Here is a 17,124-nt window from a genome sequence, read left to right on the forward strand (position 1 = left end):
ACTTTGAGAGCTGCCTTGTTTATAAACAGAAATAAACTGAAGAGGTTTAAGGCTGCTTTTTTAAAAAAGTGTTTCTTGTACATATATCTGAAACTACATCACTACAAATTTTATTAACCAAGGTACCTTCCAAATTTGCTAGTCTTTAAGCAAGCAAGTCTTGGAGGTATTTCACTTATGATACATTTCCCATATAAGCTATCACGTTTGTCTGTTTCTCTTTTTTTACTGTCAGTAAGCAGTCTTGCTATGGTCAATCCTTTTAGTCTGTCATTTGTTGTATGTACAATATATTCATGCCCATTATAAGTATTTTTCCTGATTTCTTATGGCATGCTGGTTTCACCACAAGTATTTTAATTGACTTTATAGCTTACACTACATTTTACTTTTGATTTTGGTCTAATTCTCCTCTCTTTTTTTCTTTATCACTGGAAAAATAATTTGTGTTTAGCGTCTGTAACTATGAGAACTTCAGAGTTTTACTTTGCGTTTCTAATACCCGTTCTTTATCTGTTTTAGCATCTCCCTGTATTCTTCCCAGTGTTCTTTACTTCCTATTTTCTTGTAAGTATAGCATATTCTATTTTTCCCCTTAGTTTCTATTGACCTGTTTAACCATGTGGCATTAATTGAAGCTACATCTCACTCCTGAAGAAAATAATTCAATTACTGTATAAGTTCAGTTTCATTTTTACACCCTCTCCTTATGTCTGGGCTATCTTGTTATTTGTCTGAAAAGTATTTAATGCAATATCTTTTTACATAACACAGCTATCTAAAATTGCACAGCATTCATCTTAGTAGAAATTAAATTTCAATTCCATTCTGTTTGTTTAGTGGTTGGAATCTGACATGAACAGGTGGGTCCTTGGCAGGTTTCAGGAAACAACCAGTCATGTAATTCATCTATCATTCTGTCTTATCTATGACATGTTTAAATGGTTTCCAAGTTGAAATTGAGCTCACAATTGTGGCTGCTTATGTACTAGTCCCATTATTCTTGTGTACTCAATCTTTGCTTTACTCAGTAGAATTCTTCTGTCTTTTGTGTAGTGAATCCCCTTGATATTTTTGGTTTCTCTGTGTGTTCTTAATAGATTGTTCCCTAAGGCAAGATTTAGCATTGTAAGCATCTACTGTACCTAAAAATGTTCAGATCCTGTTACCCATGAACCATTTCTTAGTAAATATCCGTCTGAGCACATCTTTAGAAACTCCCTGCTAAACACAAGCCTGCCGTACTGGACTTTGGAATTGCAGCAGTGGGAGTTGTAACAACCTGCTAGCCCAAACTTCAAATGGAGATTTCTTTTTTTCCTTTTCCCTGCTTTTTAAAATTAACAAGTTGTAGATCTAAGTCCTTCCATGAATTTGCAATGTTTATTATTTAAAAATCTATGAATTTGCTCTTGAACGGTGAACACATCAATATGACTCCCATTTAAAGGTGTGCTCCTGCCCACATCGCTAAATAGTCAAATAAACCTTACTTTCCTATTGCCAGCTGCACAAACTGTAATATTCTCTCTCACTGCACACTTTGATTTAAAGTATCAGGCATGATACGCTTTGTTCTTGGTTTTTGTGTAGCAGCAACCATTATGGTACCTAACTAAACCTCTCTTGGTTTTGGTAGGGTTGATGGTAGTTGCTATATCCTGGTCTCTGAGACAGGCCTTAACTGGTTTGTCTCTTACGAAACTTGTTTGGAAATTTGCTTTAAACCCTATGTTTTTCTGTTGGTTGGTTGTTTTCTCTGCCACAGATGTAACTTGCTAATTTCTTGATTTTTTTCTGCACCTTCAAAATGTCAGCCTCCTAGTAGTAGTCTTTGTGATAATTCAGAGGCTGTAGTTTCATATTTATACACTGGTGCTGCTGAAATAGTATGTCCCACTTAAATATCACCATGCTACCTCTGTTGCTTCTTTAGCTGTCTCTTCTGTATAGCAATAGTATCTTTGTTGGTACTTGTATTTTAATCTAGATACTAATAATTTCTGTAAAGAAAAAAATCCAGTGTTTCATAAAAGCAGATTCTTACAGGAAAAAATAGCTTTTGGGGATAGAGACCACCTGTAACTAATAATCCTGGCTTCTATATTCCTTGCTTTGTAGCCTGAGGGAAGCCACTTTGGCAGCTCTGAACCATTTTCTATGTATGGCAGCCAGTTAACTACTTAATTAGTAGTTTATGGACTTATCAGTTCAGGTTTTTTGTTTGTAAGATTTTTCCTTTGATAATTTGTTTATAAATATGACAACAGCCAATGCAATGGAAAGCTTTAGGTCTTCCACAGATGCCTATTGCTTTCCTCAGCAGTATGGAGAGCACGCACCCAAATAGAACCCATGCATGTAATCCATCCTGCTGAGTAAGGGCAGTTCACTGCCTCCAGCCCTTCAGCTGCTGGCTGAGATGCCTTCTCTGCTCACTGCTTGCAGCTGTGGTTATTTCCCTGGGCTGTATCATGGACATTTTTGGGGGGGAGGGTTATTTATTTGTTTGTTTGTTTGTTTACCACTTTGTTGCAAAATGCAATGAAAACTTGTGATGGGCATTTTCCCAAGACTTGTGGCCATCATTGTAGAATGGTTTGGGGTGGAAGGGACCTTAGAGATCATCCAGTTCCCACCCCTCTGCCAGAGGCAGGGACACCTTCAATTAGACCCCATTGTTCCAAGCCCCATCCAGCCTGGCCTTGAACACTTCCAGGGGCGGAGCATCCGCAGCTTCTCTGGGCAACCTGTTCCAGTGCCTCTAGATTTGTTCCAGCAGATCTGTGTCCTTCTTACACCGTGCAACATGTTCAAGATCTTTTCTCTGCAAATCCCAGGTGTGGAGAGCTACACCACTTGTACTGTGGTCAGGGCAAAATGATGTGAAGACAAATGCCTCCTGGCCTTTCTAGTGATTTCCTGCAGTGATACAGGAGAAAGCCTAATTGAGGGAGCATGTCATATTTTTCTTCATGCAAAGCATCTGATCTGAGTCTTAGTCTTGGTAGTCTTCTACTGTCGACTTAAGGACTTTCTCTGAGTGTTTTTTTTTAATTTTATTGTTTTGGTGGAGTTTTTTTTTTTTTTTTATGATGATGATTATTACTATTAGGGTATTATTGGATATGCTTCACAAGTTCTCCAGTTGATGCAGGTCGTCGTATATGTGCTGATCTGAGCTAGTATAGCCAAAAAACAGGAGACCAGATTCAGCTTGAAAGCACAGGTTGTCACTCCTCTCCATCATGCCTCCTTTCAGCTGTTGCCAGTAGATGGTATCCTGTGCAATAGTATAAAAGGGCAGATTGGGCAAGGTGAATATGATACTGTTCTGAATTAGTTTTTCAGTCCAGAGCATCTGACTATCCAGCACCTGTTGCATGGGACACCCAAAGATACTTTTCATCACCCATTCCTCAGAGTTCCCTAAAGCTGTGTTTACATTTTCCCAAGACCTGTAATCTTCTTTTCACCCTATTTTCTCCTATTGGTGCCAATGCCCAGCTCTTGATTTTTGCTCTAGGCCATTTCAGGCAGCAGAAGTGGTCAAGGAGCTGGCACTTATCTTGCATAAGCGCAAGGATCAGGACTAAATACCCAAGCACTGCAATGTTTAGTTTTTCACTTGAGGATTTTGGGAACCTCTTAGAAAAGTCAGGGACCTCTCTTGCTCTTCCCCTTCCCACCCAAGCCAGTTATTTCTTCCAAGGTCAGTAATTTCTAAGAGGGTGCTGCTGCAGAACAGTCTGCCTGTGTATACATTATGTATTGCAGGTTTCTCATGTATAAAGTGTAGCTGGTGGTGTTAGGGCACACAGCTGTGTGCCCTTGGTGTACTGGAAGATGGCTTCAGGTTCATTTGCCACCTCTTAATGAACCTCTTGTTGAATATCCCACAGGAAGTTGAGACAGCTTCTATGAATAGCAGGCATCACATAATGGCTGGAAAAGCACATGTACCTTTTTGAGGTGGATAGATAAAAATAGAGGTGCCTTTTTTCCAGCAGGGATGCTCACTCCAGCACTCTGATCTCGGGGTTCCCTGGAAAATTTAACACATGCACATCAGTGTCTTGAACCTGTTGAAGTCCTGAGCCTTCCCTGTCTACTGCTTTCCTGCATTGAAATGCCAAATGGTTTTCAGGACAGTTGTGAGTGGAGCTCTTGCAAAGTCTGGTATTGAAAGCCTTGTCTATATGATAAGAATGAACCTGTCAATTAGTATTCATATTTGTTTTCAAAATGAAGGTAAATGTAGGTGTTCTGCCAGTATAGTATTATAGCCATCTATTTAAATTTCATTCATAATGTAGCTAAGGTGTTTTAGAATGTTTTAATGTCCTTACAAGCATTATATAATGTGTACTGTGGCATGTATATGTTTTTGTCTATAAGTGAAACTACTGGGATGTCTTTTGCCAGTATCTGTTTTAGAGAAGCCTTACATTGGGACACTGATATCCTACAAAAAGAGAGCCATTTTTCACATCACTCAGGGGACTGGATTAAATTGCGGTGAAGTGCTCTTAATATAGAATGTCTTCACCTTAGGAGTTAGTGTGAAATAGCTGGGTATACTTCAAGTTTAAACCTTAGCCTATTTTGCAATAGCTTCCCTCTGTAGATGAGCCCCTAGAGATGTCCTTGCTTAACTCTCAAATTTTAGAGCATTTTGAATGAATGCTGTGGTAACATAACCCGCAGCTCCAAAAATACCGAGGTAGAAGAGTTTTCCCTTATGAAATGTTCCCAGTATTAAAATATCTCAAAAAGGAGTCTGTAACCTGGGAAAGGCTTTTCTGATTTGACTTACTCATGAAAAAAAAGAAATGAAACTAACTCTTTGCCTCCCACATCAAATACTTTAGTGCATGCTATTGCGAAGTATGGTTGGGATTTCTTGACTGGAGTAATACTGGAGGCACATAGGAATTTTTATCTATATTTTTTCTTTACAGCCATCTAAAATGGTGAGAACAGTCATGTACTGTTTTCTATTTGTCAGTAGCATCTTGACTAGATTCAGTGGAAGACAAATCACTCCAGAAACAGGCTAAAACTGCAGTGGAAGTGGCATAGAAAACAGTTCTTATTTATCTTGATCCATGATAAAGGAGAAAAAGATTTTGCTACCTGAGGAGTGTTTGTTTTTCTATTTTTGGTGAAATAATAAGAATGGGAGATGTATTTGAAAAACATTTTGGACTTGTTAGGAGCGGGACATTTTCTTTCCACTGTGAGACTAGAAAGTTTGCTTAATACATTATGCATAAAAGTGCACAGTTCCTCTTCAAAGACAGTAAAACTTAAACCATACTCCTTAAAAGATATATTGCCAATTTATCTATTAATAATGTTATCCTTGTTGCTCTTGTGAGCATGGTCTTAGCAAATCTTAGGTCTAGCATTTTGTTATTCCCATCTTTTAACATATGTAATTTTTTAAAATTATTATTTCCACTTATACAATATAAAGTAGTCAGGCTAATGTAAACCTATTTAACTCAAGGGTGAAGAAATGCCATTTTCTCTTGTATTGGTTACCCACTTCCAGTAATAGAATTTTATGTTCTGATTAGTTGCATTTTTGGTTGGCATTACGAGTTTATCTTCACATGGATGCTTATGTTCTGAAAAGGAAAGGCATCCAAAAGCAAAAATAATTAATAGCCTATAACCTATTAAAGTCCAATGTGACCAGTAATTGTAGACAATATTACTCTAAATGTGACATGGTAGCCAGGATTAAAAGCTAGTGTAAGATAGAAAAAGTTCAAAAGTTGAGTAGAGAAATATTACTGTGCCACATGTGTGTTTTTCTCTTCTCGTATTAATTTTGTCCACAACAGCAGTGTCCTGTAAGAAATGTAGGTTTAATAGGAGCAGTGTTTCCAAGTTACGTTTATGATTAACACCTATACAAAATATATGGAAAAGAATTGTAATTAAACAGCATGAGAAAAGGACTTTTTAGGGGTTGAAGGTAGACATTGACAATCAAGCCTGCCAGCCTCACTGCATAACTGCTTGCTGCTGAGTTGTAGTTTCCTGCTGCTGATGTTCCAACAAGTTCTATCGTAATTTGCCAGTTAATCTGTTCTTAAAACCTGTAGTCCTTGCACTGAAATGTGGCATATTTGCAAAAAAAACCAGAAGATGGCTGAAGAACATCTGCTGGTTGCCTGTGTACCTATTTCATTGAAACAGAATCAGAAGTGGTTCACTTCATTTAGCAAGGAGAGTACTACAGGGCACAAACACTCCCTCCCTCTCCACAGTAAGGGTCTTGATGAGGGTATCAGCAGCACAGTATTGCAGTCATGATCAACCTATGATTTGAAGGAATATTGTCCTTTTCCTACCCCCTCTCCTCCAAGGCATCTCTAGGGATGCCTGTTCTGATGCTGGGGTGTGCACAATTTATTGCTGGTTAGTTCCTGCTTTGTATCAAGGTAACACCATATTCTGGAAGGAATTAAATGAAGTTGCATCTTTCTTATATAAGGGACCAGCACATTTTGAATGCTCTTTCAGAAACACAGAGCAAATCAGCATTTTAGGTGAAATGTACAATTGAGACTTTTTCTTGCAAATATTTATTGTGACATTTCAAAGTGGGACTTTTGGTTCAAAAACTTAAGTGCTATTAATATGCTTACTCAGACAAAAAATAAGCACATGCATAGGAGGTTTAGAACCTTCATTTTTAGTTTCTCTAGTCTGTGCTAATACACTACAATTCTAAGATGTTTTCTGTGTAATCACTGAAGAAGTGGAAAAAATACTGGAAGCTCTTCTGTATTATGTTTGCATTGTGGTATCACTGTCTGGAATTCCTGTCTCCTGTGAAATATTTGATGTAGTGCAGAGTTAAGACTGGAAAAGCTTAACAGTGTTTACAGTTAGAGATTGCTAATACATAGGAACATGTAACAAAACACCTCTGTTTGTAGGCAAAAAATTAAATGTGAGGCAACCTGCACTGGACAACTAATTTTGAGCTCTTGTGGATTATATATTCAGGGTACAATGAAGAAGTAAAAGTACAGAAAGGATTTAAGGAAAAAAATGTAACTTACTTCTAGCACCGGATTTTAATTTCTTTTTCTATCGAAAATTCAAGTTGTTTTTACTAATCAGTTTTCCAGATCATATTGTTCCCTGTCTGGTACTTGAGTTGTAATCAGTTGCAGTTTTATTTCTGCAGTTAACACTTTAAGACGTTGCTGCTGGTGGTGTTTGTTCATTTGCTTATTCAAATGGGATGTTTCTCATTAACCCCTTCATCACTTAGTGTAGGGAAGGACATAAGTGGTGCCAGGAGGGTACAGGAAAGACATGGGACTTCCAAAAGCTCCTTGTGAACACATCAGGCTTCTCTGAAAATACTGAATGATTTCATGAGTAAAATGAGAGCTGACTTTCAGTACAGATGAATGCCAGGCATTGAGGAGGGGACAAAACAGGCTTACATACCAAACTGTGCCTATAGCAAAACATAAAACAGTGACTGGTTCCTGGCTATGTGTTGCTGCTCAGGGAAATGGCATTGGGTTTGTTTTGGATAGTTTTCTGCAAGCATCTGTTTGGTGGTAGTTTAAAAAAAAGAACAAAACCCATATTGAATATTGTGTCCCATTTTGGGCCCTGTTCCAAGAGTAAATAGAAGAGGAAGAAGCATGGAAGAAGAATGGCAGGCTTGGACTGGCTTCTGGAAGAAGAAAAGGGAAATAAGACTGGGGCTACTCAATCTGGAGAAGGGCTCTGATGAAAGGAATGAAGAAACTTAACATGTATGTTCCAGAACTTGCTGCCAAGAGATTCTTTGGAACACAAACCCATAGTGGTTTCAGAAATAAATTGGACAATCCCGTGGAGAAGATGAATTTAAATACATGGGGTTTGGTGCAGCCTATGATTCTGGACATGCAAATTTAGTAATTGCTAAGTTTCTGGTGGCTGGAGTTAAAGAAAATACTCAGACAGTATTGTTCACACCTCTCATGTTCTTGTGCTTGTTCCTTAGGCATCTATGCTAAGCTTTCAAAGACAGCACATTCTGTCAGTAAAACCTTGAATTAAGATAACCAACACATATGTACCCAAAAAGAAGTGTGCAGAAGAAGCTTGGCTGGTTTTAGACCATCTCTTTGGATGTATCCCCAGTATTGTTACAGGGAGGGGAGTATTTGTATTCAAGGCTTGATATGTAAGCTAAACTTAACTTCTCAGTAGCAGTGAGGCATGAATATCTTAGAGAGGCACTTGGGATTTTAATTTTGCTTTGTTGTAAAGTGAGCATAACTTGTGTTTTTAACAAAAACACCTTTGTTCTGCCCCTTTCCCAAAACTGGTATTTTGTGTCTGTCTTCCTTTGGATAAGACCAGTTCCCTTCTTATCTGTTGCTCATAGCTTTAGGTTTTTTTCCCTCCAAGGGCAGTTGCCTGAAATTGCTGACTGTCACCAGGGTTTGGTCAACAGCTGCAGAACAAAGTACTCCTTAACTTCCTTTTGCATCTGTGTAGAGAAGCTTTGGCTTTGCCCAGTAGTACTACTGTCTTCAGCTCTGAGATCACATAGTTAACGATCTGCAGGTGGAAAGGTTTTTATATAACTATAAGCTGTTTGTTTATGTTTTAAAGAAACAGTTCTTCATCAGTTCTTCATATCCAGGGTAAACTGCCTTTCTTTCCAAGTCCTTACTTATTTTAGGAAGCTCAGTTTGAAAGGAGAGGGCTGTGGTGTTTTATCTTTATTATGCTATCTCTATTAATGTCTTAAAATACAGAACTGCTTTTGGTTTGTTACAAAACTCTGTTTTAAAATACTAAAATACATCTGTAATAATCCTGAAGATAAGCCACCTTAATGTAAAGTTTTCATGTAAGGAAATCTCTGGCAATACAGTTAACTCTCAATTGAACTTTTTTATTTTCATCCCTATTTGCTGTACCGTGTGCTCAAGACTGAGCAGCAAAACCACCTTTGCCTGTGTACTTACAAAATGAAATACTGCTTTATGTTCTCTGAGTTGTCCCTTTGCTTCCAAGGACCAAACACCAAGAGAAAGAGCCCCCTGTGCTGTCAGGTATACAGGGTCCCAAACTTCCATCAGTAATGACAGACATGTTTTAAACCTTTCTGTGCCATATTCTGATCTGTACTGGCTGGCCGAGTCTTCCTGTGCAGAATTACAGTTTCTGAAGCTGACAGATTTTTTTATTCCACTCCAGGTATCCTGGAAGTGTTTTTATATGATTGGAAAGAGGAGACTTCTTCCTCTTCCAGAATTGCAGCTGTCCCTTGCTTGTGGTTTGAAACTCCCAACTATTGATAAGTGTAGACAGGGTTTATATAAAAAATCAGGAGGTCTCTTGCCAGTTCAATAAGCATGAAAATTGACCTGTGGTGTTTACATCTTGATCTTCCTTGCCAGAAGTTTTGTCTCCCAAAGTATATAATCATTGTCTCTTGCATCTCAAAAGTAATTTTCTGGTATTTGAGTATATCTTTGGAAGAATGAGTTGTGGGAAAATACAGGCTCAGAGGTTTTGCACAAGTTTACTGACTCCTTGTTTTGGCTTAGTCTAGTCTATCCTGCTTTCCCAATTCTCCATGGTTTTCACTATGGCTAGGACACAAGACTTAAAAAACTTTGATTGGGGTTTAAAAATCAGAAGTGATTTCAGTTGTTTTAATTTACATTTCCTATGGAAAACCAAGCCAGTGATACCATTTTTTCTTGTGTTCCTAATGAAATATGGGGCAACGTTGATGTTCCTGCAAATTCCCTTTCAAGAGAATTCTTTTAAAGGAATGTAATTGGCATAATGTGGTTTCAAAAAAAGTTGAAAGCATTCCTCATCAAATTAATATTTAGTATACAACAAATTTTTATTTATTCTGCTGAAATGAAATCGAAAGGAATTTTATAAGCCATGGGAAATTTGAGAATAAATGTGAAATTTTTGTGTCAATACAAAATACTGGTCTTCCATTTAATTTTGTTCATCTCTGTATCTAAAACTGATCTCAAACTGAATCCAGTTTCTTACTCTTCACTTTAAACAACTAAAAAATTCTGAATTGTCTTTAACTTCTTCACAAAAAGTGAGATGGTAAGAGGATTAAATCACTAATACAACAAGAAAGACCTTAAAAATAGAATAAATCTTATTATTGTATAGATCCTTAAATAGACAACTTGCCTAATTAATCATAATATATTTATAATAAAATATTTATTTTTAAAATACTGATATAAAAATTTCATTTATATCCAGAGACAATTTCTGCAGTATAAGTAGGAAAAGGTATAATGTTCTAAATTTTAATTAAATTTAGTCTCTTTTCTTATTATCTCTCTCATACTTCATATGAGTCAAGGTAAGCAGCACTTGAATACAATGGAAATATCAAGATATTGGACATTCCAGTTACTTAAGTGAGCCTCTTTAATGTCTTCATTGGATGCACAAGTGTCTGAAGTATGTTGTAGTTAAAACAAAATTTGAAATAATTTAATTTAAAAATATAACTTATTCAGAAAGATAATGACAAATTACAATAACATTTAATTAATAATTTACTTATACGTGGTTTAACTCTACTTCCTAAGACATCATATGCATGATGTTCTGAAGTACCTGTTAGTGAGATAGAGGTAGTGGCTTTCCAGAAGATTTTAGTCTCAGAGCTCAATTCTCAGGAAAAGTCTTTCAAAACTTCACTGTCTTGGACTCTAACACACTTTCCCAATATTTTTAACCCCCCCGTCCTATGCACACTCCATTACTTTAGTATGACAAATCTGGGGGAGATTTTGCATGGAGACCTAAACATACAGAGGCATTATGTTCTAATGTTTAGGTCATGGAGACTTAAACATACAGATCCGGTAGGTTCTCTTATTTTATCCCTAATGAATGGTAATTATTTGGTATTATGTTTCTAATGAGCACTGCAGAAAAACCTGTCCCTTCTGTGACATGAGGAATGGCCTGTTTACTTGCATGCCTTCAAACTCCCTCTGTGTAAGGGACTGGGAACAAGACCAGCAAAACTTAATTGTCTATTTGCCAATTCCAGTAGCAAAAAATGTTTAACATGAGAAAGATCTCATTGTCTATGAATCCATTAAAATATCCATCACTTCATGGGTCTTGTGCTCCTCTCAAAGTATAGTCTGCATTTCTTCATTTCCATTTTTCTTTTAAAACTATTCTGCTTTTTATGATCTTGTCAATCAAATTCTTTGGTTTATTCTAAGTGTCTTTTTCTTTATAATAATTTCCAATTGAAACAAAAGGCTTTTGCTTTCTCTTAGCAATGTTGATGCTGTTAAATGACTTTAAAATGTTGGAAAGGGAGAAAGCAGACCATTAACCTACTGAAGTGCATTGGTATTAGGTTAAATTCACAGTTCCACCCTTTTAAAAAGAGATGTATGACAATTGATCTGTTTGACTTATTCTAATTGTATATCCTCAAAATGGTAAAATTAATTTCTTGAATCCATTTGTCACTTCAATTTTGCTGTGTTCACAGGGTCTTTTTCAATAAGTTCTAGGAGACTGAATTTCATATTTACTGTATGTTCTTAATGAGTTGCATGTTTTCATGGTAATAGGGATTTTGAGATGGGTGAGCTACTCAAATGTAATTGTACTTGTTTAAACTCTTTCCAGGTACACCCACCTTTATGGAAGCATTAGCAGCCAATGGTACAACCAACATCCAGACATCCGTAACAGGAGTGACAGCCAGCAAGCGAAGGTTTATTGATGACAGGAGAGAACCGCCCTTCGATAAAAGGCTACGCTTCAGCGTGAGGCAAACGGAGAGCGCGTACCGGTACAGAGACATTGTTGTCAGGAAACAGGATGGATTCACACACATTTTGCTATCAACAAAATCGTCTGAAAATAATTCATTAAATCCAGAGGTCAGAACAATTCTGCTTTGGGGAGGGGAGGGGAAGGGAAGGGAATTTGAAGTCCTTGCCTCATTTCTGCTTGTTATTCAGGCACAAATGTACACAAAACACAATACAGGTTCTTACTTGCAAGATGTTATGTGTACACTTGACTCTATGTGTAACTCGCATCTAAAAATTCTGTTACCTGACCATGTTGATGTGTACTGTCTTTTATAAGATGTACAGTGATTTACAAAGTGCAACTTGAAAAAACCTTCAGCCTCAATTAAGGTTCTTTTTTTTCCTGTACTGGTTGCATATGCCATCTGCTGTCCAAATTACAGAAATGCTGAATTACTATTTTAGTTACAGATAACACCTAATAGATCTTTCCTTAATGATTTAATTATCTTTGTCTAATTACACTTTTGAAATGCAAAGCTTCTAATACATTAACTTCCTTTTTTTTTTGGATAATGAAGGAAGTTAACTTTTCTAATAAGATGGTTGAGTGTATCCTAAGGAAAAATTAAAGTTGTTGAAGAGTCTCATAGGGGGAGGAAGGGAAGAGAACAACATGCCACTTTGTTAATGATGGATTAAAATGATTCTTATGAAATTTTTATTTTCCAGGTAATGAAGGAAGTCCAAAGTGCACTGAACACAGCAGCTGCAGATGACAGTAAACTTGTGCTGTTCAGTGCAGTTGGTAGCATTTTCTGCTGTGGTCTTGATTTTATTTATTTTATACGACGTTTAACGGATGATAGAAAAAAGGAAAGCACTAAGATGGCAGAAGCTATTAGGTATGTATGGCTATCTTCAGTCATCTGATGGGTATTGTTCATCATATGGCCTGACTTCTTCTATCTTTATTTCAGAAGTCTCTTATTCAAAAATATCTCAGACATTCACCAGTTACATTATAGTGTGCAGCACTTCTTTATGCTTCTTGTCCTTTTCTATTTGGGTTGTCATTTCATGCATTTTTAATTTTAAATTTTAACTGTGAAAACTGGGAGTATTGCAATACTTCTCCAGTTAAAACCAATATTAAAATACTTAAATAGCCACAGGGTTTCCAGAAAACAAATGTAATACACCATAATTCAAGACATGTATTGAATGAGTAAATTGATATAGTACATTCAGAGAAGTGGAATGATGGATATTTCAGAGGAGTAGATTAATACTGGTGATCATCAGCCCAATGCCAAGTACCAAACCTAACATTTAAACAAATTGATCTGAACTATTACCAAGTAGAAGAAAATGTATAGCAAAAAGCATGAATCTTGGAGACACATTATAATAATACAAACAAGTACATTTGAGCACTGGTTTTGAGATCCTGGTCTCTTGCATTCTTCCAGAGTATCTATATTCTTTCAGAGCCTTTCTTCTGTTGTTGTTATCGGTGGTCATATTTCTAAAAAAAATGCCATGGCCATGTAAAGCCTGTTTCATTGGAGGCACAGTTGGTTCGTAAAGATGATTATAGTTACTTTTATCAAAGGAAATTCTTAAGTCATTTCACATAAAAGTTGCTTATGCAGTGACTTCAGATATGGCCAGAAGCTCTTAGCACTGAGCTTCTATCACTATTTAAATTTGGGCCCTTTCAGAAACCTGTTTTTTCACCTAATAGTCATTGTTAATAAAATGGGCAAAGGTGACTTAAAAGACTTATGAACACACACCCTCCCTTTCAAATAAGGTACTTTTCATGTATATTCTAGAGATGGTCCTCTTTGGGATATTCAGACATGATTACAATTATCTTGTGTCTGGATGGGATATTTGTATGATGACTTGAATGAGATGGTTCCAGGTTTGGATTTGGTTTTTTTTGCATGTAGCTGTTTCAGTTCGCTAGAATGAGTTAAGAAGGAGTGTGATAACCTTTACTGCTGAATGCAATATAGTAAAATTGTTCTGTTTTGCAGAAATACAAAAATATGTAATACAGATAGGGAGAAAACTTCAAAATTATCTGTGTATGTATTCATACACGCATGACTGTTTTTTCCTAAGAACCTTTTGGAGCCATTACTGCTTGAGAACAGAGAAGCATCCGTATTTTGTGGGTACTGGAATGAATTGTTATTTTTTGTTGTCAATGAGGATGAGAATATGCATATGTCTCCTAATAGTGTAGTACCCAGACCATTATTACTGACCAAAAGAATGGAGATGGGGAAGTTTACAGATGTGTGATATGGGATAATAGAGTTCTACTATTAATGGTCATAATTTTAAAAAGCAGATTTATTTGTTGAGAAGAGCTCCTCAATGAAGACCAATAATGCTTTGGCCATCTTCATTTGTACCTTATTACTGTCACTTAAAAACACAGGTAAATACCTTGTGCCGATGCCATACATGAATACAGTGAGGACCAAGCAGGGCTGTGCCACAGCTGTGGCACCCAGAGGTGTGGAAAGGCTGCAGCTTTATCTGGGTACTGTGGGACACATGGATGTATCAAAGTGCTGTATCAGCTGATGCTTGTAGAGGGGTGTTAAATCTGCACCTGCCCAGCTACTGTGATGGGTTCGGCTAGGAGCAATGGTAGGCTTTTACAGAACCAAAAAATGGTTGAGGTTGGAAGGCACATTTGCAGGTCATCTTGTCCAACCTGCTCAAGCAAGGTCACCTAGAGCAGGTTGGTCAGGACCATTTCCTGGGTTTTTTTAAATCTCCCAAGACTGTGAGTGCATGACCTTGTTGGCTGCCTGTTTGGTTGCCTTCACAGTAAGAAAGTGTTTCCTGCTGTTCAGAGGGAACCTCCCATGTTTCAGTTTGTGCCCACTGCCTCAATGGGCACCATTGACAAGAGCGTGGCTCTGTCCTCTTTGCATCCCCTTTCAGGTACTTTTTTACACTTTGTTGATAGACCCTGAGCCTTCTCTTCTCCAGCTTGAACATGCCCAGCTCACTGAGTCCCTGCGTCACCTTGATGCCCCTTTGCTAGATCATCTGGAGTCTCCCTTTCACTGAGAAGTCCATAATGACACTGGGGCTGAGTAGAGGGGCAGGATCAATTCCTGCACACTCCAGACAACATTCCTCCTAAAGCAGTGCAGGATAGCACTGGCACGCTGCTGGTTCAAGTTCTGCTTGGTATCCACTGGGAACCCTAGCTCAGTTTCTGCCAAGCTGCTTTCCAGCTTGTCTTCCAGAATGCATTGATGCCTGGGGTTGTTCCTCCCCAGGCACAATGCTTTGCACTTCCTTTGTTGAGCTTTAGGAGGTTCCTGTCAGCTCATTTTTCCAACCTGTTGACGTCCCTCTGGATGGCAGCACAATCCTCTGGTGTATCAGCCTGGTTTTGTATCCTGAGCAAACTCACTCAGGATAAGCTCTTCCCCATCAACCAAATCATCAGCAAAGCTGTTGAACAGGGCTGGACCCATCACTGACCCCGTGGGGTGCAGCAATAAATCACTGGCCTGTGCCATGAGTCACCACCCTCTGGGCCAACCATTCCCACATTTTCCAGTCCACCTCACTGTCTGCTCATCCAGCTCATACATCAACAGCGTGACTTTAAAACTCTTATGTGAGACAGTGCTGAAATTCTCACTCTGAGCTCTGTGTAGACAATGTCCACCTCTCTCCCCTCATCCATCAAATAACCACCTCATTGTGGAAGGTAGGTTATCAGGTTGGGTTTGAAAGTGATGTTACTGGGGAGATGAATTATTATGCAGTTTTCAAGGGCTGTTATATTTTACACTCTCAATATATGTAGTGAGCACATGTTTCTGTTTCTCTTCAGGAATTTTGTGAATACTTTTATTCAGTTTAAGAAGCCTATCATTGTAGCAGTAAATGGCCCAGCCATTGGACTTGGAGCATCTATATTGCCTCTGTGTGACGTGGTCTGGGCCAACGAGAAGGCCTGGTTTCAAACACCATACACTACTTTTGGACAAAGTCCAGATGGATGTTCATCCCTTACATTCCCTCGGATTATGGGCCTGGCTTCTGTAAGTAGCTTGCAGGGTAGGGGCTGACAGCTTCACAATTCAGTTGGGATAATTTATCCAGTGTGATTTCAAGACTTTTTGCCTTCCTGTGTTGTCTTTTTCTTAATTTTTTTCTTTCTCTCATGAAAACCTTTCATGAGAAGCCGCCCTTTATAGCTTTTCTGCTCCATGTTCTTACAACTTACTCTTCACCTGCATGCACAGAACAGAAAGCAGGCACAGGATTTAATCCCACATTTGACCCTGATGGTGTGTCAGAAGGGTCATGTCCTGTGTACCCAGACACACCTTCCCTGCTGCTGCCTCGTGGGGACCAGCCATGGGTGTGTTGCATTCAGCACAGCACCAGTGCGGCACTCGGTGTCACTGCACAGCAGGGCACTGTGACACCAGCCAGGAGCAGTCTTACACCACTATGCAAAATAACTATTTCAGCTTCCATGCACTCCTAACAAAAAGCTATTTAAGAATCTCCAACCTATGTTATTTTCATGTTGCTTAGTGTTCTTTCATGCTGTGTTCTTTGAAAACTTAGACCTACGTCCTATTCCAGTTTGGACAGTATGAAACAAGTGCTTGTGGCTACACCTGTTTTCCAAAATCACTGTTTGGTATAAAAGCCATTTTTTCCCTGTAGGTATTTATTGATTTAAAATATATATATTAAAACACCAGTTCTAAAAGCTAATTGTGTCATATTTGGATTTAGTTATTAGAAGAGAACTGAAAAGGTAACTGAAATAGATTAACAATTATATGAGTATATTTAATATCTTAGCATATTTCAAATTACTGATTGTTCCTTTCCCTTTTTATTTGGCCATCCATCCATTCATCCATCCATTCCATACATACTCGTCCTTTAAAGACTTGTGGTTGTTACTTTTCTTTTCTTTAGAAGTTGTACAAAAACACAAGCTCTTCCCTGGTGCACTCTTTCATGTGTGTTTGTGAATGCTCTCATTCTTAAATATAAAGATTTTAATTGAAAATTTCCAGTGGTAACAATTCCAAAATGATCAGTGCAAAAAAGGGGAAAAAATCCACTGTTTTTATACTATCCTTGACTCTCTGCAGCAAAGCAGTGTCTCTATGGGACAAAGCTGAACTTTACTCAGCGCATTTCATGAAATATGTTCAGAATCCATACTGAAGACTTTGATATGGAAGCATGTTTTTTGTCTGTAAAAGAGAGAGAGAAGTCAGCAGGA

The 17,124-nt window shown here is 37.9% G+C and overlaps 1 protein-coding gene across 1 annotated transcript in view; it reads left to right on the forward strand.

Moving 5' to 3' along the window:
• The window catches only part of CDYL (chromodomain Y like), a 63,696-nt gene that overhangs the window by 40,697 nt on the left and 5,875 nt on the right, over positions 1-17,124 (forward strand). Inside the window, exons 4-7 of the mRNA XM_031060222.1 lie at positions 523-567; positions 11,692-11,948; positions 12,555-12,727; positions 15,703-15,913. Coding sequence (XP_030916082.1) covers positions 523-567; positions 11,692-11,948; positions 12,555-12,727; positions 15,703-15,913 — 686 coding nt within the window. The remainder of the gene's footprint in view (positions 1-522; positions 568-11,691; positions 11,949-12,554; positions 12,728-15,702; positions 15,914-17,124) is intronic.

Source organism: Geospiza fortis, unplaced genomic scaffold (genome assembly GCF_000277835.1).
Source record: "Geospiza fortis unplaced genomic scaffold, GeoFor_1.0 scaffold219, whole genome shotgun sequence".
Lineage (NCBI taxonomy): Eukaryota > Metazoa > Chordata > Aves > Passeriformes > Thraupidae > Geospiza > Geospiza fortis.